This window comes from Gymnoscopelus braueri (genome assembly GCF_963280865.1).
Source record: "Gymnoscopelus braueri genome assembly, chromosome: 1".
NCBI classification, from domain to species: domain Eukaryota; kingdom Metazoa; phylum Chordata; class Actinopteri; order Myctophiformes; family Myctophidae; genus Gymnoscopelus; species Gymnoscopelus braueri.
The window spans coordinates 40,166,591-40,191,501 of NC_137603.1; the positions used below are offsets into that span (position 1 = coordinate 40,166,591).

Below are 24,911 nucleotides of genomic sequence, written 5' to 3' on the forward strand. Positions count from 1 at the left end.
TGGATATTCATCATGATCTCAGTTAAACACAGAGCCAGGGAGAAGAGGGAATATGAGATTTACTACACAGCAGCCAGTATATTTGTTCTGTTGTCTGTCTGTGTTTCTATGGCTTGTTGACCATATTCAGAAGAGAGAGGAGAACAATAGGTCTGGAGTCTGGATGTGGCTGCGTATAATTCAGAGCCATCAAAGGGCTGTCTGGGCCTGCAAAGAGATGTCATTTCATCCTGTTATGAAAGATACAGTATCCAGTGATTAAGCATCAAAGCGTTTTGTTTTCCGATGTAAAATCACATTATTTATTACGTACCAAAAACAAAAAACAAAAAAACAAAACAATTTACAGTAGACTTGAAATATAGAATTCAATTCCAATCATTCAGATTTTTACTTTTGTTTTGGGAATACTGAATAAAATAAAATGCATGACAGTACAAGTGTTGTTTACTACTAAACATATCAACACCAGACAACTGGTTAAATCCCTGTATATTAACATATCATTGTATTTACTTATTAACAATTTGAAACGTATTACCATATCAGCACCATAAAATACATGTAGTGGCATTTGATGTGCCAAACATATTATGTGCAACTAAACAGTACAGTACAGGAATATTGAAGCATATTTCCACTATAGCAGAATAAAAAAGCAGTTTGAGCAGTTTACCAAAACAATTCAAACATAGATGTTATTAAATAATCCTAAAACACAAAATATGATCACTGTTACGAGGACAACAGGAACGTTATGGACACTAAGCTGAATTCCACAGTAGTGAAATTGGTCATGAGATAGCACCATTCATCCCCTTGGTTATCCGGGGAGCAAGAATTAAGTCCTCCAATCTTTACGAATGCACACACCCATGCACGCACGAATGAATGCACGCACACACACACACATGCTCTCTCACACATTGCATGCACACACAAACATATGCACGCATGCACGCACCCACAACACAAACATACACTCACATACACGCAAGACACAAGAAGCACGCAAAATTCACAAGTACACACACACACACACACACACACACACACACACACACACACACACACACACACACACACACACACACACACACACACACACACACACACACACACACACACACACACACACACACACACACACACACACACACACACACACACACACAGGGATAATGGGTTGCTACAGGCTATGAGAAAAGGGTTATAACTTTTACATGTGAGCCAACACTTCAGGTCAGAAGGATGTGACCTCTTGTTAATAGCTGTCATCTCCACTTTGAAGGACTGTGGTGGGATATGGGCTTTAGAACTGAGCTATTGTACCTGCATGAGACCTGGTGCAGGACCCACATCTCCACACCGCACCCAGTGATTGGTCCAATCAAAGTGGCTTCTATACTTCATATCAAGAGAGCACCTCACACTGTACCAGTGTGTGTTTGTGTGTGCTTACATTTATGCAGTGGTTCTCAAAGTGGGACCCCCAGCGGGATGAGATGTTTTCTGCATTAGCTGGAATCAGCACCACCTGCTGGGCCAATAATGAGAACTGCAACATTTTCATTACTTCGCACTGGCTTCATTTTCAACGTCAGATACTTGCCGCAATGCCGCCTGATAAGAACCAAATGGACCCTTACGGATCTGAAACTCCCATTCGTACTCTGTCAGAGTTAAAATAATACTGAGGATTTTACAGTGTATATTGGGGTCCCAGAGATAAAAATCGTATCGAAACGGGGCCCGTGGCCTTAAATGCTCATCAAAGTGGGGTTCCAGTTTGAGAATCACTGCATTTATGTATTTTGCACAAATCTAGTATATGTGCGTTGCATGAGGAACATTGGGTGGTCCGACGTGCTGTTCCACTATGAGTAAACAGATGTGTGTTTGATTGATTAGCGGCGCTCCAGACCTCTGTGAAGTGCGTTTGTTTTCTCAGTCTTAAGTCTCTGGACTGACTGGAAGCCCTTATCAGTTCTTATCCTCACCCTGGGTTCTCTGGTCAGAGGGGCCCCTTGGTTCAGCCATGGTGGTCTCACCGGACCCCAGAGAGCAAGAACAATACAACGTACATGAAACATACACACAGTGGTGTAAAGTAACTAAGTACATTTACTCAAGTACTCCACTTAAGTAAAATGTTGAGGTATTTTTTTTTTACTTTCTTCAGTATTTCCAATTTTCTACAGTTTTACTTCTACTCCACTACATCTCAGAGGCAAATATTGTACTTTTTACTCCACTACAATTATTGGACAGCTTTAGTTACTAGTTACTTTGCAGATTTAGATTATTATTACAAAACATAGCCGATCTACAAGCTTGCGATGCGACGCATTGTGAGCTTGTAGATTGGCTATTTTCAAAAGATTGTTATACATGTTGAACTTGTGAAATGGGACATTCTGCACGATGAGTACTTTTACTTTTGGTGCTCAAAGTATATTTTGATGCCAATACTTTTGTACTTTTACTCAAGTCAATTTTGAATAGTGGACTTTTACTTAACAGAGTAATTATACATTGTGGTATTGATACTTTTACTTAAGTAAAACATTTGAGTACTTTTTCCACCACTGCATACACATGGCCCTGGACAGAGTTTGCGCTAGGTAATAGTTGACAGCTAACTAAAAGCCCAGTGGATTTAGTAGCTTACTGGCAGAACAAATAAAGAAAAAATTATGCAACATTAAAATATTTCTAAGGCTTTAGTTGCATTAAGGTCTTATACTGTATTTACACTTTGAAATTCATCAGGTGATAAGTGAAAAACCAGCACAAGGCTAAACTTGAGCTCTGAAAGAACCTCACCACACCTGGTTCTATGACCTGGTTCAGCTACAGTAGTTGTATAGCAAGCTTTAGGCCAGCAGTAAATGGATGTACAAGTGCACACTTCTTCTGTCCCTCAATTCACGTTGCTGTCTTCTTATCTCCCGTTTTCACTGAGCCGGTTCATGTTTTGAAAACAACGTGGTTTTGAAAGGTGAATAATATTTTCCATCTACAAGTACCGTGTAAGGGCGCTCAGTGATTCAGTGACCTTGAATTAAGAAGCACAGTGAGCCCTGTTCTGCCCCTTGAGAACTTTCAATGTGCCTGTTATGTAGGCTATTTCATATACACTGTACATACAGTATACCTTCTTTTGTTGTTACATTCTTCCCATTAGTATGAAAGCTTATCGAGATGTTACATAAGCCTCTCGTTTAGCCTCATACAAGCACACATGCAATGTTAATAGATGTGGCCTGAATTGACCCTAAAAAGATTGTACTGTATCTGGCAAGCTGAAATTCTACTGAGCATTGTCCAGAAGAAAACAAATTGTAGCGCAAACTCTGGTCTGGGATCTAACTCTCCGTTTGATTACAACCTATGTCGCAGACACGTTCTGTTGGTTTGTTTGTGTGTATTTTCTGTATTTCCATCCACCAAGATATCGTTGCAACCAATTCAGAGAACCATGAGGCACAAAACCGAATACTCACTGGGACCACAAAACTAAAACAAATCCATAGCCTTGAACTAGAAACCACGCAGGCCGACTGATGCCGCTATGAGTCAAGGGTTTAGCTAGTTGGTGGGCGTGCAGAACATTGCACTCCTCAGAGTTCTGGTATAGTTCATGTGAACTCAAGGTCCACTTAATGCAGTGCTTACTACTGGTTCAGATGGCTCAGCAGCATATGTCTGGTCACCTCCTATAGCCTATAAGCTTGTAACCTCTGACTGCCTCCAAGCATCTGTCAATAATTTCTCTGTCACCGGGTCTCTCTCTAGAACTCATTTTCACTTATTGAGTTCAAATGGTGAATCAATCAATCTTAATAGGTCTTAAAAGGTGAGTCAAAGTTTTTCGAATTCTGTCAACTGAACAGCAATCCTCCACAGAGTAAAAAAAGAAAGAAAGAGAAGGACCATGACCATGGAGTTGTACCATTAGAGCGTACTGTACCTTCATGTTAGAACCAGGTTCTGCTACATGAGCTGTCCAAGGCCCGCTGCCAGGCCTGTACAATAGTGGGTCTCCTGTTATTAGCTTGGTTGGCTCACTCCATCTCTATGGTATCGCTTCATGGCTCCACATCAATACATAATTATACTCAATACTCAAGTAGAACAATTATACTCAATCATATTAGACTAACTATTTGACATCGCAACAATCAGCTATAATACAGTACAATAATAGCAAAACATAAGGAGGACAGTTGAGGAGTCTAGGAGAGGAGAAAGGTCTCCTGATGGGTGGGACCAGCCAGTGGCTAAAGCCTGAGGTATACTTGGTTGTGCGCTGGTGTCGTGCACCGAAAATGGCAGATCTACAAGGCGACAACGCGTCAACAACAATCTTGTCGATCTTCTATTTTCGGTGTGCGACACCGGCACGCAACTAAGTATAAGTTACCCTTAAGGGGAACATTGAGCCTCATGCTCCCATGGTATATGCTAGACTTACCAAAAGAAAGTGTACTTCAACATCAAACAACTCATTTTGAATCTTTCTGTGCAACAAAGCCAGCGGGTTAGTCTTTACAAGCGACTCCCCTCACAAAGTCACCGACTTTTCTTTTTCTTTTTTTTTGGTATACAGCAAAAGAAATATTGAACATTTTCAAGTCTTCATTGAAACTAGAAGCTTATGACCCCGCTTTCTTTTGTAAAAAAAAAAAAAAAAAAAGTTCCATCAATTATCAATTATAACTAGTGATAACGACAACAGCATAAAAAACAAAATAGTGAAAACATTTACAAAGGAAGCGCTTCTGGGAGGGTGCATGGTTTGGTCATTAGCTCTTGTGCAGTGTTTTATTGGCGTAAAAGTCCCTACAGGTTTCACAGCAGCGTTGGTAGAACCTCATGTCCTTACACAGGTCCTTCTCTCGGATGACGCGGCAGTACACCGTCCACTGGTCACCTGTGCACTTGTACGTCAGAGCAGCTGCAACACAGTGGGAGAACAGGACTCAATATGGCATGTCAGTAGACATTAAATGCACACGTACGCACGCACGCCGCACGCACACAGCGTGAACACCTCTACACAGGATGCCTTCTCGTACATTCACACGTGTACTATACATCTATACACAAACACACAACAAACACACAACATTTACAGAAACATGACCACACACACACATACCCACCCACATTGTATACATTCTTCAATTATATGAAAGTCACACAAATTACTCACTTTCACATGTATACTGTGCATGCGCTCGCGCGCACACACACACACACACACACACACTCTACACAGGACTCACACATTCTCACACATTCACACCTACTGTATACATCGAATACTGTCTCCAATATATGAAAGTCACACTTATTACTTACTTTCACATGTATACTGTGCATGGCACGCACATGCATATACTGTACATGCACGCTTAACACACACACACACACACACACACACACACACACACACACACACACACACACACACACACACACACACACACACACACACACACACACACACACACACACACACTCACCTAATCTGGGGGAGGTGATGGTGTTCACATTGACTTTCTCGTTGCAGGCTGCCTGGTGGCACGGTCGGTAGGTTGGGGGTCTCAGCGCAGCTGGGCAGTCGTTACCATGGCGACCCGTTACTTTGTGCATACACTGGACCACCCGGGACTGCAGACCCTTCCCACACGATGACGAGCACTGGAAAGAGCCAATGAAAAGCTGAACGGCAATCAATATCAACAGTGGAACTATAGTTGGTAGATTACGGTTACCAACATATACAAGCTCATATGAGCTTGTAGATCTGCTATTTTTGAAAATAAATTGTGAAAATGTGTGCAAATCTTGGCTGGGGGTCCCTCGAATAAAATATTTTGAGATGGTGGGGTCCGCAGACAAATATCATTTGACATGAAAAAAGTTTGAGAACCACTGATCCTATAGCAACATACGTTTGTAGACATTTGTAGAATCCCCAGCAGCAAAGATTTGAGTTAGAAATGTTCGATTTAAAAAATATATATATTCAAAGATTTGCTAAACATTTCACGATAAAACAATTTTATAGCAGATCTACAAGCTCGTAGCGCGGCATGAGCTTGTATATCTTGAATAGCCAAAGAAATCTAAAATGACACAGATGCTTTCCCGGGCTTAAAGGGTTAAGTGGTCAGATGGTTAGGCTGTGTGCATTTTCAGAGCACAAATATTTTAATGATCCGTACACAACATTTCTAATCAATCAATTGTGTTCTGTTTGGATCAATGGAACCAACATAGTATAGTTTAAGTTCTTATTTACTGGTATCACTATGAGGTTTTAAAAAAAAATACCATGTAATTTATTTATATTTTTTATATTATCATAAAAATGGTGGTGTTTTGCCAATTATTTGGGGGCCCACTTGAAAGCCAATCGTAGTCAATTGGAATGGAATCCGAAACGTTTTTAAAATGTTCTCCTATAATGAATATTTTGGCACTATATTTTGTTCTGCCTACACTCAGCCAGGTGCAGAGCTCAAAGCATTACATTTTCAAGTGATCTGCGAAAGCTCTCTGAGGGTTTCTTTCATCTTTTCATCAGATTTGATAATGAGTAGTTCTCATGATAACGTGCCTCATCAATCTCCACTACAACCTTATGCATGCCTAAAAATGCATGCCCAGTCAGTCACCCATACAGTACATACAGTACACAGCACGCCCAATCAACAAATCTGTAATTATAGTGTGTATTTCGAAGTCAGCGGCTGAAAATCTGAAAATCAACAACCCAAATAAAACTGGCATGTTTCACTTTCACCCATGACCTTGTCCTGATGCCATAGTTGTATATCTTGTACAACAGAGTATAAATTGAGCATAACAGAGCGATGGCCTGGCAGGGCAGGAGGGGGAACAGCCAGACTGTCAATGTGCCTCCGCCAATGTTTTGGCTAATGGGTCAACAGAGTAATGCAACAACTGGAAACCTGTTGGGAGATGTATTAACTGACATTGTCTGGCTTTGCTTTGATGAGATCAAACAAATCACACAAGTAAGCTAATAAACAGATCTTATCAGATCTAAACAGCTCCCCGGGACACAACATGGATGCGCAGTTGGCTTTATTTGTATTTTTCAAATAATGATACTGTGTGTGTAGAGCATGGGTTCCCAAACTTTTCAGCCCGCGACCCCAAAATAAGGGGGCCATTGACTCGCGACCCCAACCAAACCTGGAGGTAATTTATGCACATAAACTTGCACGTTCGGTGCGCATTTAAAATGTATTAAAATGGTAAAATGGTAAAATGTATAATATATATATATATATATATATATATATATATATATATATATATATATATATATTTATATATATATACTGTATGTATGTATGTATGTATGTATGTACAGTATGTATGTATGTATGTATGTATGCATGTATGTATGTATGTATGTATGTATGTATGTATGTATGTATGTATGTATGTATGTATGTATGTATGTATGTATGTATGTATGTATGTATGTATGTATGTATGTATGTATGTATTATAGGCCTATTGCTAGATTGTAAGAATCTTGTTTGGTCTCTAGTTTGGCATGGGAGCTGGCTTGTGTTCTCAAGAAACCATTGGTTGGTAGCAATGACGGGACTGACATAATAAAGGTTGTGATTGGGGGCCCACAGTGTGAGTGTGATAGCCTATGTATCAAGCACACAGATAGTAAGATAGTGGGTTTTGGTCTTGGGGAGAGAACTTGGTAAGTAACTAGTAGCTAATGGTTTTGATGCAGTGCAGAGCACGTGAGCGGAGCGGAGCGGGTGGAAATGCCGCTCGGCGCTCCAGGGGGCTGGTTTCACGCTCGCTATTCGCTCACGTTGACTCCCCCCGCGCTCCGCTCCCCGTCGCTCTGTCGCTCACGTTGATTTGCGCACCTCTCGCTCCATGCTCCGCTCAAACCGGGTCGCTCAACAGTAAAAAAAAGAAAAGAAAAAGAAAGTAGAAATTCTAATGAAATTTCGGTGCGCTGTGCACTGCTGGATGTCTGTGTGTCTCTGAGTCCGTGCGACCGGGCATGCTCAAACATTCGGTGGAGCGGCAGGCGGTCCTCGCTCTGAGTAGCGCTCCAACCTTTTTATAAACCAGCTCCGCACTCACGTCAAAATCGCGGCTCACATGCTCTGATGCAGTGGGGGTTCTAAGTTGTTGAGTGGCCCTGAAGTTTAGAAATTGATTCTATTCTATTTCTAAGAATCTGTTGTTTCAGCCATAGTGTGGAGGTGAAAGGAATTTTGGAATAGCTTGCCGCCTCATATTAGAGACTGTGCTAGCTTTAGCTCTTTCAAGAGACAAACACTGCAGCTATTATTATCAAGCTTAAGTAACACATCTTAGCCACTCTGCTGTATGTTGTGTGTGCGTGTGCGTGTGTGTGTGTGTGTGTGTGTGTGTGTGTGTATACAATATACAGGTACTGTATATGTATGTATGTATAAATATGTATAGTCATATTTGTATTTCTTATGGATATTTTGACATTTCTATATTTGTTATTGTTATTACTATTACTATTACTATTACTATTACTATTACTATTACTATAACTATTACTATTACTATTACTATTATCATTATTATTATTATCAGTATTATTATTGTTGTTATAGATATATTCTATATATCTTCCAAACACATTGAAGTGTGCTGTATAAGTCCCCCAGCGCCGCAATTAGCTGCTTGAAGACTATAGATAGTTTTGGTGAGGTAGGTTAGAGGATTTGACTCCAGGATTTTGGCCATTCTTGAGGGGAACCTGTTGCACCAGTGTTTGTCTTTTACTTTTTGGTTTTGAAAATGATACAGGACAAACAAGTGGAATTGGAAGGAAACAAACAATGAACAACCAGAATTGTAACTGGAACACTATATTGAAGCTGATAAATGAGGGAACAATTTCTTGTGGAGGTGCTGTTCAGGAACAAAGCCTATTCATATTAATGTTGGACCTAATCTGAAATTGCTTCCCAAAATTACAGAAAAATATTCAGATCTGGTTTTCTCTCTATGTGAGCGGCCTCCGCTTGATCTCTGTTGGTTGTGTGTGTGTTGGGGGTGGGGATCACTATGGTCACAGTCACCGTCCTCTGGTATGGACTAGACTAGTGTGTTCTGAACAACAAAGCCATTTACATTTACACATTCAGATATTACTCCTCCTGTATATTACTTTTTCTTGTTTAGTTTTTTTTGGGACAATTTGTTCTTTCATTTCTGTCTCTGATACATAAATGGGGCTTTACATAATTGTGCAGGCAGCAAGTACAGAACAATAGTCACAGTAAAATCATGCCTAAATGTCAAGTTTTGACTAGTTTTGATGTGCACCTATCATCAACACTATGCTGCCGTTTTTGACCCCTAAATTTTAAAAGACTGCTGACCCCGCTTTGTTTGGAAAACTCCTGCACTGCACTTTAATGTAGACAGGTGGGAAAGGAGACCTTTTGAAAACGATGACAAAGACATCCCCAAATTGAATGAATTGGGCTGGTATTCACCGGCACAGATTACAATTTCTGCTAGCTTGTGCCCACCTGAGCACCCTTATCTATACTACCAAATCTCTGTGTGTGTGAGTCACCCTGTCCTGAGCGTAACTCTGAAAGTATATGACCAAATGGTCTCAAACGTGGCGTGTGTGTCTCAGATGACCCCGAGGTGTGCGGTGCCGGATTCGGATGGACCAAGGGTTTCCGAGAACCGACAAACCCACAAATCTGTATCTTTCAAATTCTCAGTGTGTTAGGGAGAATGTGTGCCGCTAAGCCAGTATAAATACCTGATTGGCTAACCCGACCCATCAGCTTAACTGATTGGCCGAGCTTTTCGTAATGTTTGTGCCGCATAGCCAATATAAATGGAACGACCTGCATCGCTCCTGACATGCGTGGCCCCAAGTAGGCTGGCGGGCGTCATCCTAGTTATTTATAAGTACATTATGTAGAATCGCAGACAACCAGTCTTCTGAGTGTAACCATAACAGCACAGCACACATGAACAGACAAAGAGTACATGAAGGGTGAGACACACAGGGTGAAACAGAGGGAGGGGGTGAGGCTAGAGGCCCACATAAGAAAATAGACAGACAGACAGACAGACAGACAGACAGACAGACAGACAGACAGACAGACAGACAGACAGACAGACAGACAGACAGACAGACAGACAGACAGACAGACAGACAGACAGACAGACAGACAGACAGACAGACAGACAGACAGACATTGTGCTAATGTGCAAACAGGCAGCAACTCCCCCACCCATTCGGTATCTTCATTAAAACTGTTAAATGGTGCAGTGAGCTGAGACTCTGAACTACACCCTGCCCTGGCTGTGCCACGGAAAGGGGAAAAACACAATGCTCCATTTACTAAACACCTTTGATAATTGCTTCGCTCGTTCTGCGGTCTCATGGGGAACTCATTCAACCTGGAGACTTCACAACAAAAGAACTTGGCCAGTTTCCGCACGTCTGCTTGACTGTGCTGCTCAGTTTCGGGTTCAGCTGCTGGAGTGCATTGTGACACACGTGTGCCCAGCCACACACAAGCTGACATTCAAAGATGTAAGAGTGCATGCATGCACACGCACACACACACACACGCATGCATGCATGCATGCACACACACAATCCCTAGGCATGCTTGTGCAAGTGGATAGACTGCTGCAGGCTGCTGTATGTGAATCAGCCATATTAGCTCTCTCAGGTCCTATTAGTCAGAAATGCATACGTGTCATTAAGAAAAATAGCACTGTAATACCATTGGCCTAATGGGATTCTGAGACTCCCAAGCCATTTGCCAAGCATCATTATGCTACTGTAAAACACAGCTAGCGGCTTCCCACACACATGACCGGCTAACCAGGAACACAAAGCACAAACAGCAATTGCAACACTGTCTCGCCATTACAGCATTGTACGGTTACTTAGCATTCAGCCTCAGACAATTTCAAGGTGACATCTTGTCTTATAGGTCTGACAATTCCTCTAAATTGTCCAAACCTCTACACGTTAGCAAAAAAAATGCATTTCTCAAGCCTGTCGCAAAGAGAAGGTTTTTATTATGAGGCTGTTTCAAAAACGAGGCGCCTATGCCTAAGCCTCAGGGTCAGCCCACTGGGTCAGGAGGGGAACACAAAATCTCCCCTTCAACTCAGGGTGTGAAACTGGAGACCCTCTGGCCGGCCCCCGCGGCCTCACTGAGGAAGGTGCACTGGGCCCAATCACCTCTACTGTTAGAGCTCTACCAGTGAGCTGCATGGACATCTGGAGCAGTCATCATCAGTACATAAACACCACAGAGCTTCACAGAATGCTGTGCGTGCGTGCGTGTGAGAGAGAGAGAAAGACAGACAGACAGACAGACAGACAGACAGACAGACAGACAGACAGACAGACAGACAGACAGACAGACAGACAGACAGACAGACAGACAGACAGACAGACAGAGAGAGAGAGAGAGAGAGAGAGAGAGAGAGATAGACTAGTAATGACACAGAGTGGGAATCAGAGGATCTTATTTTGTGGTCTAGTGATATAAGCCGTCTAAAGTCAGCTTGCCAGACATTATTAAGATGTTGCGGGTCAATGAAGGGATCGTTGACGCTGCCTTGTGAGAGTGTATCTGTGTCTGTGTGTGTGTGAACGTGAGCCAACTGTGAAAATGGAAGCTATCCCTCTTCTAAAGCAGTCGGGTATCTAGCAGCTATCTATCTATCATCACGCTGGACTGGCACCGTGTTGGCATGTACTTAAACCACTGTCCTCAGTAGTTAGTGAGTGAGTGAGTGAGTGAGTGAGTGAGTGAGTGTATAAAGCCTGAGTTATTCTTGGTGTGCACTAGTACTACACACTATTAATGTGTATTTCGCCACAGACCCCCATCTGAAAATATGTTGTGCCAGGGACCCCCACACAAGATTTGTGTTTTCAAAGATATATGATGAAAATAGCAGATCTGCAAGCTCACAATGGCATGGCATGGCATGGCATGGCATGGCATGGCATGGCATGGCATGGCATGGCATGGCATGGCATGGCATGGCATGGCATGGCATGGCATTGGGCATGGCATGGCATGGCACACATGGAATGGCATGGCATGGCATGTGGTATGGCATGGGGCATGGCATGGTATTTGGCATGGCATGGCATGGCATGGGGTATGGCATGGCATGGCATTCATGATACTGCGTTCTCCCAACTGTGCCCATTACCTACCTGGGTTGCATTCTAGAGAACAATCTTTCCAGTGCAAAAATGGCAACAAAAATAATCAAGAAAGTCAACCAAAGAACAAGATTTTTGGGCAGGATCTCCTTGTTGGTCAGTTGGTAATGCACTGAGGACACTAGCTGGAGCACTCATCCAAAGTCATTTTGACTATGCATGCACCTAATGGTACTCTAGCACCACAAAAGGCATTAAAAGCAAAACTTCAGACCTCTCAAAACAAACTGATCAGGTTTACTACTTAATTTCACACCTAGGACTCACCTAACCCCTGCTCATTATGCAAGGGTGGGATGGCTCAGGGTAGAGGACAGAGTACAGCAACTTGCAATGGGCCTGGTCTACAAGATACTCGAGGGATCAGTGCCCATGTACCTACTTCAATAACGTGAGAAACACACACACAGGCACAACACCAGAGGGCGCTCCACTGATCTCGTCCAACCCACAGGCAACATCGCTGTGAAATTGTAGATCAGCTATTTTCGCTATGAAAACAGATCTGCCTTGACATTTTTTACTTTCCCGTTGCTGTGATTTGGTCACAAAAAAGTTTGAAAGCTATTGCCCCCACCTTGGACCAGTCTCCGGTCTTCCACTCGTAGCATTTGGAGTGGTCCTCACAGGGCTCCTGCTGGGCAGGCTGGGACAGGGGGTCACATCTGCCCTGTGGGTTGGTACAGGACACTGTACGCCTGCGCACCCCACTGCCGCACTCTGATGAACACTGGAGGGAGGTGGTGGTGGTAGTGGAAGGAAGGTTGACAGGAAAAATAAGGAAAAGATTGATTGAGGCAGAACATAAGAGAACAGTAAGGCATGGACGGCAGAAAGAGGAGAAAGTAAGAGTGAGAGAGAGAGAGCGTGAGAGGGAGAGAGAGAGAGAGAAAGAAACAGAGAATTATGTTTGCAGTAAATTATCAGTGCCACTCTTTGTCCGCCTATTCAATTATACAGGAAGTGAAGTGTGTTTGTGTACGCACACAGTACACTACATGTACATCCACGGACCTAAACACATGTATACAGTAGTGACTAGTTAGTTTGTGTCTGGGTAGCTCAGTCGGTAGAACACTCGCCTTTGTATGAGTACTAAGACATGCGGTAAGTACTGGGAGCTGATGGTAGGTGTTATGCTCCACCTCAGCAGTCCATCTCCCTAGCACATCGAAAAGTGGATAGACATACTTGATACTGACAATAAGCCACTCAATACCGACCATAAGCCACTCCTATCTACTTACAAACTGTTAATTGTTTTGCAAGGATTTTTTCAAGGTAAACCATTCTGACATGACAACATTGTTTGTGTGTGTGTGTGTGTGCGTGTGCGTGTGCGTGCGTGTGCGTGTGCGTGTGCGTGTGCGTGTGTGTGTGTGTGTGTGAGTGCGTGTGTGTGTGTGTGTGCGTGTGTGTGTGTGCCAGACCTTGGACCACTCAGAAGCCTCCCAGATGGTTAGGCAGAGGCGCCCCTCGCAACCTTGCAGGATGGGGGGCTTGGATCCCTGGCAGTACAGGTCCCTGGTGTGGATGAGGGTACCGTTCTGGAGCTGATAGACACAGCCCACCTCCCTCCGTTGGAGACCCTTTGCACACGACACCGAGCAGGCCCCCCACTCGCCTGTCACCCACCTGGGAGACACACAGCCGGAGTGTTCAATCAACCTCCCACACAGTGTTTGATCACAGGTTCCTCTCCTTTCTGGTTCCCAATGCTCACAAACCTCTAATATCTTCTATGCAATGTCATTAAAGCTCCCTCCAGTATTGTTGGTGTTTTTCAAGTCAAGTCAAATCAAATGTATTTATAGCACATTTCATATGACAAGAGTAGACTCATATAAAGACAGAATATGCAAAGATCAACGATGACAAAACATATTATTATTTAGAGAGTTTTTAAAAGAAGACCTTAGTTCAAGCAGTATGGAATTCCATAGAGTAGCTGTTTAATGTTTTCCTATGCCAGCCTGAAGTGCTATTATTACAGATGCACCATAGGTCATCTTTGTCCAATATGTGCATTTTAAGTGCATTTTAAGCTCTCCCTGAAACGATATTTGGCTAAAATTGATGTACTACTATTATTATTCAACGAGCCTAAAAATAAAGATAGAAATAAAGATTACTCTGCAAATTTAAGGCATATGTGGACACACATAAACCGTACGCATACACATGCTTTTCAAATTAAAGCAGGTAATTTACACAAATGTTCCGCTGTTGAAATTGAGTGACTAACTGTTCTGTGTATAAATACTGCAAGCAGTCCCTTAAAGGCATACTAGGTAACGTTTTCAACAAAACTAAAGTTAAATTGTATATCTTTTGTGAGTGGCAAAAGTTTCACAACACCCACTCCATGAATTTCACCCCCGGAAGCCTTTTATTTATATATTTTATATTGAACGTGGACTGGGGGGACTTTCCCGGGGAAATAACGTCATCTGGCCGGAAAACGGAGGTGGAAATGCACTGGTTTCCTGTTTGGCCAGGAACTACCGCAACGGTTTCCTGTTTGGCCAGGAACTATCGCGCTAATAACAAAAATGAACCTCACGCTGATTTTAAGAGAATGTAGGATTAGAAGATCGAAAAAGAACAGAAAAAGAAAGCACAGCTCATGGTAACTAATGCTCCACTGGCTAAGAGAAACGATCCGTAGATAGTATAAAACAATTAAAAGATCGCTTTTTGAAACGCTTCCGGCTTCCGGTGAAAACGAATGGAATTCTGGGTAATCGAGGACTAAGGAAATTGTATGCAGTGACGGTAGTGACCAGCAGAGGTTGCTAAAAATCGTTAGTTGTGAATTTGCATTGTACAACTTTAACTATGAAGAAAGTATAACAAAAAGAAAAAGAACTGAGGCATGATCCTCCATATAGTTAAGAAGACAGTTTGTGTTCTGTAATTAATGATCTGGCTAATTCAAATCCATGGAAGTTCAATTTAAGTGTATACAGGCTCATCTGTAAGTTGAGTAAATTCCAAGGCCCGGGAAATGGAGTGGATGAAATCAACTAAAATCCCTAAAGGTTATCATTTGTAAAATAACTATATTCTTAATTCCTTAAAAGTGCATTTCTTCAGTATGTTTTTATTTGCAATAATTTTAGAAGTACAATATGGCTAAAGACATCATTTCATCTTAGTCTGATCCAAGATCTAACACGCCCTCATAAAGTATTAGCACTCTACATCTGGGACTCTGGCAAGCTGAACTGTCTTCTACAATATGTCTGATGAGCTGATGACTCTGACCAATAGAAACTCCCTGGTTATAAAGACTCTTCCTTTGTCTGTCTATCTCAAACTCCCCCCCCCATTCCCCCTTTTTCCTCTTTCCCTCTGATCTGTCTCCAGTCTTGACTATGTGGTGTCATCATGACATTCCGCCTTGTTTCTCACATCTTTCCAATTGTTTATCTCATTCTGTCTGAAAGACTCTGTCCTTACATTCGTTCTCTCTTCAATCTCTAGTGTTGTGTTCTCACTCTGACGTTCCATGTGGGGAATCCTCATAACCCAGTGAGTCTGAAAGGATCAGTTTGCACAGAGAAGAAACGTGTCAGGAAAGCGAACGAGGGGCCTTAGTAAACGTCTCAACATGGATGAATCACATACAATTATTTTGTCGAAAACAGAAAAACTAGAAACTCAGAGAGCTGCCTACACCCATGCATGAGGAGTCAAACCCTTTGACAAAATCTGAAAGTGCTGCTCTCCCCATGTTGATACAATTACATGTATTTGTCTAACATCACCCTTATGTGTTCAAAAGGTGAACGTCTACTCCTCCACTTTTATTTGGTTAGAGACGGTGGAAATGAATACAAATGAAATACTTTTCCACAGCCGATTTGAAATATACTTTAGAATTCAGGTCATTGGGCGACTATCAACCTATGTGTTTCATCCAAATCTGATCAGAAGTTTAGGAGCTATGGCTTTTATGGATGAACAGACACACGTAGGGACAGGAGTGATTGTGTCCTTAACTATTTTCACTGGGGTAAAAATAATTTCACAAACTCTGAAGACTGTACAAAATGTAAAATTAATACTGAGGATTTTACTGTGTAGTGTAGGGATGACCGGGATCACATCCAGAGGTGTATGTCTTAACCTCTATACACTGTCGCTAAGCACACGTCTCACCAACCTGAGATACTTACACACTTCTCAAATACTGCACAGCCTCACACCTGACGGTGAGATGCTAGAGGCTGTTTGCACTCGTTTTCGCCAGGGTTGACTTCCACATCAAAGAGACTGTGAAGACGCAGCATTACAGGGGAGAACATCACAGCGAGTCTTCAGCTTTGATATATATTTTTTTGTTTCCTGCACTGTATCCCGGGCCTTTGAAAAATGAACAGCTGCAAATTAAGTACAACAGAGAGACTGTTGCGATGAGCCCGTAAGGATATTTTGTCACAACCCTCTGTGAGAGATTTAGTGGTCTTGGTGTGAGAAGAACACGTCGGTGTGAGAAAATATCAAAGAGAGAGTGAAGAACATGCCTTTGTCCCTATCCTTCCTAAGTCGGATATATGACAGCAGGCATGTAGCTTAGTGAGTAGAGAGCCTGTCTGGTGTCATCAGAAGGTAACCAGTTCGCCCAACTGTCCAGTCTGTCCAGTATACGTGTTGAAGTGTCCCTGAGCAAGACACGTAACCCCTAACAGCCCCCACCTCCCAAGCTGAGCGGGTTAAGGTCTACCCGTATGTCTACAGTATGAATTTGCCCTGAATGATAGTGAATTAGTGAATAGTGAAAATACTGAATTGTGACAGTGATTGATTGAATGAATGATTGATTGATTAATTGGTTGGTTGGTTGATTGATTGATTGACACCAAAAAACATATGCGCAAAACATTCGATATGCACATAGTGGTCAAAAGGATAAGACAAAAAGCCCAAGAGCTTGATGTAAAATTCACAGTGTATAGTACTGTGAATTACTATCTCCAAAATCAGTCAGCTGAAGCTAATTGTGTAACAAGTTGTGTGGGCGTGTCTGTATATGTGTGTGTAAGTTCAGGCGTGCGTGTGTGTGTGTGTGTGTGTGTGTGTGTGTGTATGTGTGTGCCTCACCGGTACTGGCAGTGATGAGTGTTACAGAGTCGTACTTGCGGCAGTGGGCGGTTCTCAGGGTGACAGTGGCTGTCGTTGACCTTCTCCATGGTCTTATTAGCAATCCTCATACAGGATACCACTGTCCTCCTCTCACCTAAACACACACACACGCACGCACACGCACACGCACACGCACGCACGCGCACACACACACACACACACACACACACAATATTTTGGAATGTGGTTTTATATGAAAAACATCTGCACTCCTCTGTTGCACCTGACTTCCTAGCCTTTGTCACGAACATGCACTCTACTTTATGTGGTGTTATATATCATGACTTCAAGCTTCAAGATAGCTCAATCCTTGTTTCCATTACCTTCCTAGCCACATCCAAGTAGCATGCTGAATACATGTGCACGCGCACAGCCGCACACGCACGCAGGCCTTGCTCATCCCTCAGCATAACCCTCCAGTGAACTACTTCAGAGCATTAGTCTAATGCAGAGGTAATGAAACAATAAAACCTGCCAATTAAACAGTAAAACCTGTTTAATTAGTAACGACCTCAAAGAGCGCACCGCTTTATTTTCTGAGCCCCTTTCCTTTTGGCCTTCAGCCAAGCCTTATCACATTGGTTACTGCTCAGAGTCATATATGTGCATGTGCGCGTGCTAGTGCATGTGCTCATGCATGTCTGCAGGCATGTGCATGCGGGTATGTATTTATGCAAAGAGAGCTTGGCAACATGTAAGCCTCTGAGACACACAGTGTTCTGAAAACAGAGGGCACTACCTGACTGTGGCATAATCTGATTAAGATTCTGTTGTGGTGACTCTGCCAAGCCCATCTATGAAATACATCCTCATATTCATTCTAGGGAGGATACCAAAGTGTAGCGACAGCACCTGCTAGGACTACAGATAAGTTGTCTGAGTAGGTGATGAACAAAAGTGCCCGAAGGCATCAAAAAGGGCAAATAATTTTCAAGATTGATCGGTTTCAATCAGAGTGCACCAAATCTCTGGTGGCACTGGGGCTGCAGCTAACTACATATTTTCAGGTTGTTGATTATTCGAGTCGAGTATTCAACTTACCCATGTGATTAATTTAGACCATAGAAGGATGGTACAAAATGATGGCAAATGGTAAATGTTATCTGAACCCAAATAGAATCAATAATGCTTGATTTGTTTACCCAGCAATGAAAAACCTTTCATTTTATAATATGGAACAAAGGGGCGCTCAGTGGAGCTCTCTCTCTCTCTCTCACACGTTGTGAGATTGTAGATCAGCTATTTTTGATGCGCAATACCGTCGTACATCAAAGTATAAATTAGACAATATTTTTTTTACTACAGTAAGCTGGCAGTAATAGTGCAGCTCCTTTCTTGCAAGGATCACAGGAGTCTTTCTCTAATTCTGTTTATTTAACATGGCAAAACATATTCAATGATTGTTCAAACAAATCTATGTTCAACATTAACCACACTTATATCCACGTTTGGTTTTTGACATTTCTACAGTAAAGCTCTGAATAAAGCACTAAGATCACGTTTGAAAAAAAAGATACACTTATCAGTAAAACTTGTAAAACTACCCTAGCAACCTTGCCAATAAACACAAATGTCCAATGCACTTAGTTACTTTATGTGAAGTTAATATATTAAGTTGATCTACCTTTTAAAATAATAATAATAATAATAATAATAATTAAAACCGGTATGAACCGAACCGTACCTGAACATCTTGTGAGTAATCAGAAAGTTTCATTTCATTGTTCATCATTTCCTGCCCACACAATCACTCATGTGCCAAGTCAATCCCACTGCTAAATCCCACCCACTCAATCACAGTCAGAGGTTGCATGCCAGCAGTGACAAAGGGCAAATCTAGATGATGAAAGTTCAAAAATACCACTCATAACTGTTGCAATGACTTTTTACATATGGGTTTTGATTCCCAATCCTATACAATGATGCAAATTGTGTCATGAATAATGAATGACAAACCTGAGGGGTCAATACTAAATAAATTCTGCATTCAACATTCATGTGCTGATACAGGGAGGGAGGGTACTTTAGGTTTAAAGAACTTGATCTCTGGTAACCCCCAAACACGGTTTGATTAATTCAGATGAACTTACTCGAACTACCCACCATTACTGTAAAGCTCTTAACCACTTAAACCCTACAGTAATTACTTTTTTTCACCAAATGTTTGCCCAGAATAGGGACGCTAGTGTGCATGTGGTTAAGAGTCAAGTTTTTTACAAAAAGGTGCTCTCAGTAACACTCTCAAATCTCTGCCAGGACACGCCCTCATTTATCAACGGAGCGTATAAACCGGCTTATATTTTCCATATATTCGGCCGTACACCAACGTCAAAGTCACATTTATCAACGAATCCTATACAGCCAATCCTAGCGTAAATGTCACGGCTGAAACCGAGCGTCATTTAAATAACACGCCCTTAAATATTCACGAAACACCCTGATTTTACGACATGGAGAACCAGAATACGACCAAATAAAGCATGGAAAGCCAATAAGAAAGAGTTTCGCCGGCTCGCCTCGCCTCGCTGCCTTGCCTGTCAAGTCACACACACACACACACACACACACACGCACACGCACACACACGCACACGCACCTACTTGAAGCCCAACTGCGTACGGTACAATCTTTGTCAATCAAGTAGGCTAGTAGCTTACATGAAGCAAGACAGATTATGATACCACATCGCTATGAATGGAATACGTTTGTATATTCATGTATTTAACCCATACCGAGCAGTGCGCGTTCGAATTACACTAAAATAAAGCAGTCAAGGCTATTCCCATTTCCCAGTGAGACTCGGACCGTCGGAAGGGTGAGTCTCCGTGCCGCGCCACATTAATGAGAGATAGCCTGGAGAGAACATTAATGGATGAAGGCTGGTGTGTGTTGGACCGTGGGTTAAATGTCTGATCTCCCGGTGGCCATGAAAATATAACAGCAGCGCCGCTGCGCCGGTCTAAACTCCCGAAAATGCTCTCGCAGAAGTGCTCGTATATTTTGAAAATAGCAGATCTACAAGCTCACAACGTGTCGCGATGCGACCCGTTGTGAGCTTGTAGATCTGCTTCAAATAGCCAATGCAGCCAGATCTGCAAGCTTAACTGAATGACTGTTAAAGCAGTTTGTTTAAATTAGTTTATAAAATGTTATATTTTCACAGGGATTATTTATTAGTGTAGATATGCATTTTGGAGTGGATTATGTGTCCAGATGCCTGTCAGACAGTCAGACAATGCTGCTCCGCAGGTCTAGAATGGAATAAACGGGCGCAGCCAACGTCAACAACTGGTCTCGACCAGACGTGAGATCTCAGCGTGCGGTAGGATGAAGCCAACGTCAGGATATATTGATAAATGCCGAAAGTTGCGGTGATCTCGCCGTACGCCCATTATTTGTTCTGCACCGCGTTGATAAATGAGGTCCAATAGCATATGCAGTGATGTTTCTACCTAAAGTAAAGTCATGAAAGTAGCGCGGCATGTGATTACCAGTTTCACACTGTCACCTATGTCTGTTTCACTGTCTATCTCATACAGTATACAGCCATTGTGTACCTTCATCTTTCTATCAGATTTCTGTCAAAAAAAATTCTCTGTAATCTGCAAAGTCTGATAGTTAATTCAATGTGTCAATTATGTTTGTATCACCAGTCAATCAAGGCTTCTGTTTTAAGCTTTGGGTTTTTGCTGGCCCACATTCCCATTACGAGTACTTCACAAGAGGAAGTTAGACAAGGCAAGGGACAATTTACAGTAAGCTTGTCTCTAAATGGACATCTTTATAATCTTTACCAATAGAAAAAAAAACTACTTCACAAGAACGATGCTGGTGTAACTAAAATATTTTATATGCATAGATTATCAACTATAATGCAACTTTAATACGTTGTCATTTCAGGCTCGAGCCTTGGCTTTTCCGGTGGATTGCATGCCTGCGATTGGCCAGTAGAGTAGTACATCTCATAATGCGGCGGAACAAGGGTGCTGCAACTGGCTAGTTAGTAGTGTAGTGCCCATAAAACGGATGCAGGCCCTAATTGGCTAGTTCAAGTCTGTAGTCTCGCAGGACACTTATCCCATAGCCTGGAGGAATGACTTATTAATTAACAAAAATAAATAGTTGTTGACCGATAAATTAAAAAAAATTAAGTCATTGGTCTGCTGTTAGCATGCACAAGAAATCAATCAGCCTAGTAGTTTACGAGATTACCTGCGGATGCACGCACGGATAAATACCACCACCTAGCACAGATGATAATAAAATAAGCTTCTTGTTATGAGCCTTAAAGCAATGAAGAAGGAACAAGGAAAATGCACCGCCGATCTGACTGATATGATTTGTGCCGTTCTTGTTTTTAGTTAACTGAGTTGTTATGGTTTATAGTAGTAGACTACTCAAAGCAGATGACATGACTCAACTTTGAAGATGCAACATCTCAATATGTGATCAGCTTCACCTAGTTACTACATTACTGCATAAGTATCTTCTTGCTGTACGTTACATATTCTAGCTCACAATAATCTTTACCCTGAATATGGTATGAATATGGTATCTTCACATACCATAAAAGACTGGAGGAACCACAAAGCAATCTGGCAGCCATTTAACAAAACAACTGCTGCTAGCTAACCTTGGGACGCTATTCCTGAATGGTGGTGTCTCTCCCTCCCTTGGTCATAATTACACAATTGCACCACTTTCAAACACGCTGTGAAAACCTCGCTGAACATGAAACCCTCAACACACATCTCGGTAGGTTACAAGTCCTGTCCCGGCAAAAAAATTACTATTCCAGATGATATGGGATGACCGCACATCCTAGCTAATCTCCTCATTGGACAGCGATCAAACCGATGAGGTCATGATGGAGAAATAATTTCATTCAAATTAAAGGAAAGACAAGCCGTTACCTCAGAGTTTCAAATGATGTTATTGCAGAGTGACAGGAGTTAGCCAACTCCTTGAGATTAGTCCGTGGAGAGAGGGCTATTAATCCGAGAACCTAACCTCTCAGAGTCAAAAGCTGTGTACTGCAAAGTGCTGCTGTCAGGCAATTAAGAGGTATTTGTGAGCGCGTTGGACACTGATACAGCAAGTTACAAGGGGTAGCCCTCAGGAGCTTAACAGAGGAGTACCAGACAATTATCTGTGTGTGTTTATGTGTGTGAGCATTCATGCATGCATGTGTGTGTGTGTGTGTGTGTGTGTGTGTGTGTGTGTGTGTGTGTGTGTGTGTGTCTGTGTAGGCCAAATTATGCGTGTGAACCCTGTTGAGCTGTCCACAGGGGGACCCTGCTCCGCCTGTCTAATGTACTGTGGATCAGATGCTCTGAATTAACACGCTTACTGACTTCTCCCTGGAACAGCCAACTCATTCAGACTCTCAGACTCCCAGCCATCCCGTCTAAACCAGACGCTGTTTCCATGTTATCCCATTTCCCCTAACACCAGCCTTAGGGTTATCTCTTGGGCCACCCAAGTCCCCTCATCTCTTAGAAGTCCCCCCATGCGGGGCCAGCATCCCACCGATACCCTGTCTCCCAGCCCAGGGTCTCCATTTGAAGTGGTGCTCTGGCAGCTCTGCTGGCCAGCCTCTGCCAGATTAGGACAAATTGCATGGGGGGACAGATGTGACATAGAGCGGTCGAGATCAGAGCTCAAATATCGAAGCGGTAAAGACAGCAACAGCAGGGGAATGGAGCACAGGAGTCGTGGCTGAAAACAGCTCAGTGTCAAACCCACATGAGGGCCACGGTCAGCTGGTACAACTGCCCTAGATAGACGCAAATTCATATGACACAGTATACAGTACATCTACAGTATGTGGTGTGAGTGGCATGTGTGTGTTTGTTTACGTACAGTGTGTGTGTGTGTGTGTGTGTGTGTGTGTGTGTGTGTGTGTGTGTGTGTGTGTGTGGTTTCACAGTATGCGTTTGTAGCAGAGTAGTCATGCCTGAATCCCAGAGGACTAATATCTCGCTGAAGTAGATGTTTAGTTTCCCATGCGGGAGACTGGGGTTAGAAACCAGGCGGTTACAGGTGAATGGTTTCACTAATGCGTGTTAAGGTTGAATTGCTGTATATCCTGACAACAGCCCCTCATATATGTATACATAGTATGTACGTTTGTGACTCTGTGCATTTGTCACCTCCTCCACAAGTAAAGTACTTGAGTAAATGTACTTAGTTACTTTATACCACTGCGTATTATGTATATGTACGTTTGTTGTGACTGTGCATTAGTCACCTCCTCCACATTGGACGGTGCAGTCCTGCCAGCTGCTGTGGGTCCAGATGTAGAGATGCTCTGTCTCTCTCTGCTCCTCGCTGCTCCTCTCCTCGCTTCCGTTCAGAGACACCGTGTATTCATAGTGAATCCCATAGCTTTGGTCATGGAAGAGCAGAACCTGTACAGCGTGTGGTGAGGAGACCAAGAGACCAGGTGGGGGTGTGTGGTGGGGGGGGGGGGGGGGGGGGGGGTTCAGATAGACAGAGGAAGAAGCATGAGGGTACAGATAAGGGTGTAACAATTAATCAAATAGTTGATCGACAGACAAACTTTTTTATGAATAATCGGTTTAGTAACGTATCATGTACAATTTTGAATTCATTTGGTTATCTGCACACAATGAAACACAAATGGGTATTATCCTCCCTAAAATATGTTTACAATCAACAAGTAGTGATTATACCAATGAAGAAACAAGACAAAAACATAGACCTCAATTACAATCTTGGGTAAATGAAACCACTGCAAAAACCACTATAGAATAACAAACATTTCCAATACTACAGGTGCTATTCACAACTTATTCATACATTTAATTTCAACCATATTATCCACCTGTTTCCGCGGGAATTTACTGGAGCAAAAATCCTGTGTGGGAAACATCCTGCGGGGGGACCGGAAGTAGGAAATAGCGGCTCAGTGTGTTTACATTTGCCAGCAGAACGTAGCTCGTTCGCAGCTGGCGAACGGGCCTTTTGCATGTAGTTGAAGCGCAAGGGGGCGGGGGGCGGTGCATGGGGAGAGAGTCAGCGCACTGAAGTCAAGGCACACTACAGACTACTGTGTTGTTGACAGACAACGGATGCACGCTTATTATGAGAAACAACACAAATAAAACATGGCAAAACAGTTGCGTGCATTAGTGCAAGATGAGGGTAAAGGAAACATTCAGTCTAAATGTCCAGTAATTCGCACGCGAAAAGGAAACATTAATGTCCAGTTTGCTAATCCACAACTACTGTGCCAGATAATCACCAAGAGAGTTAAAAAAGAAAAAACGTTTCAGTCATTCAGTCCGACTTCACTGTAGCCTATAGTAGCCTTTTCATAAATTATATTTGTATTAGGCTGTCCTAAGAGTTTATAATATTTAGAGAAATGTAAGGTTTCAAATACAAAAGTATTGGTAGTAGTTGCTGGACATTTAGACTGAATGTTTCATTTATCCTCATCTTG

At 42.5% G+C, this 24,911-nt stretch overlaps 1 protein-coding gene across 2 annotated transcripts in view; it reads right to left on the bottom strand.

Moving 5' to 3' along the window:
• Window positions 1–281: 281 nt before the first annotated feature.
• The window catches only part of adamts17 (ADAM metallopeptidase with thrombospondin type 1 motif, 17), a 104,883-nt gene continuing 80,253 nt past the window's right edge, over window positions 282–24,911 (bottom strand). For both annotated transcript variants that reach the window (XM_080437812.1, XM_080437811.1), the window contains 6 exons: window positions 23,694–23,853; window positions 17,402–17,537; window positions 13,726–13,930; window positions 12,873–13,025; window positions 5,532–5,709; window positions 282–4,960 (listed from right to left, as the gene is read on the bottom strand). In XM_080437812.1, the coding sequence (XP_080293938.1) occupies window positions 4,809–4,960; window positions 5,532–5,709; window positions 12,873–13,025; window positions 13,726–13,930; window positions 17,402–17,537; window positions 23,694–23,853 (984 nt within the window). In that variant the 3' untranslated portion in view covers window positions 282–4,808. The remainder of the gene's footprint in view (window positions 4,961–5,531; window positions 5,710–12,872; window positions 13,026–13,725; window positions 13,931–17,401; window positions 17,538–23,693; window positions 23,854–24,911) is intronic.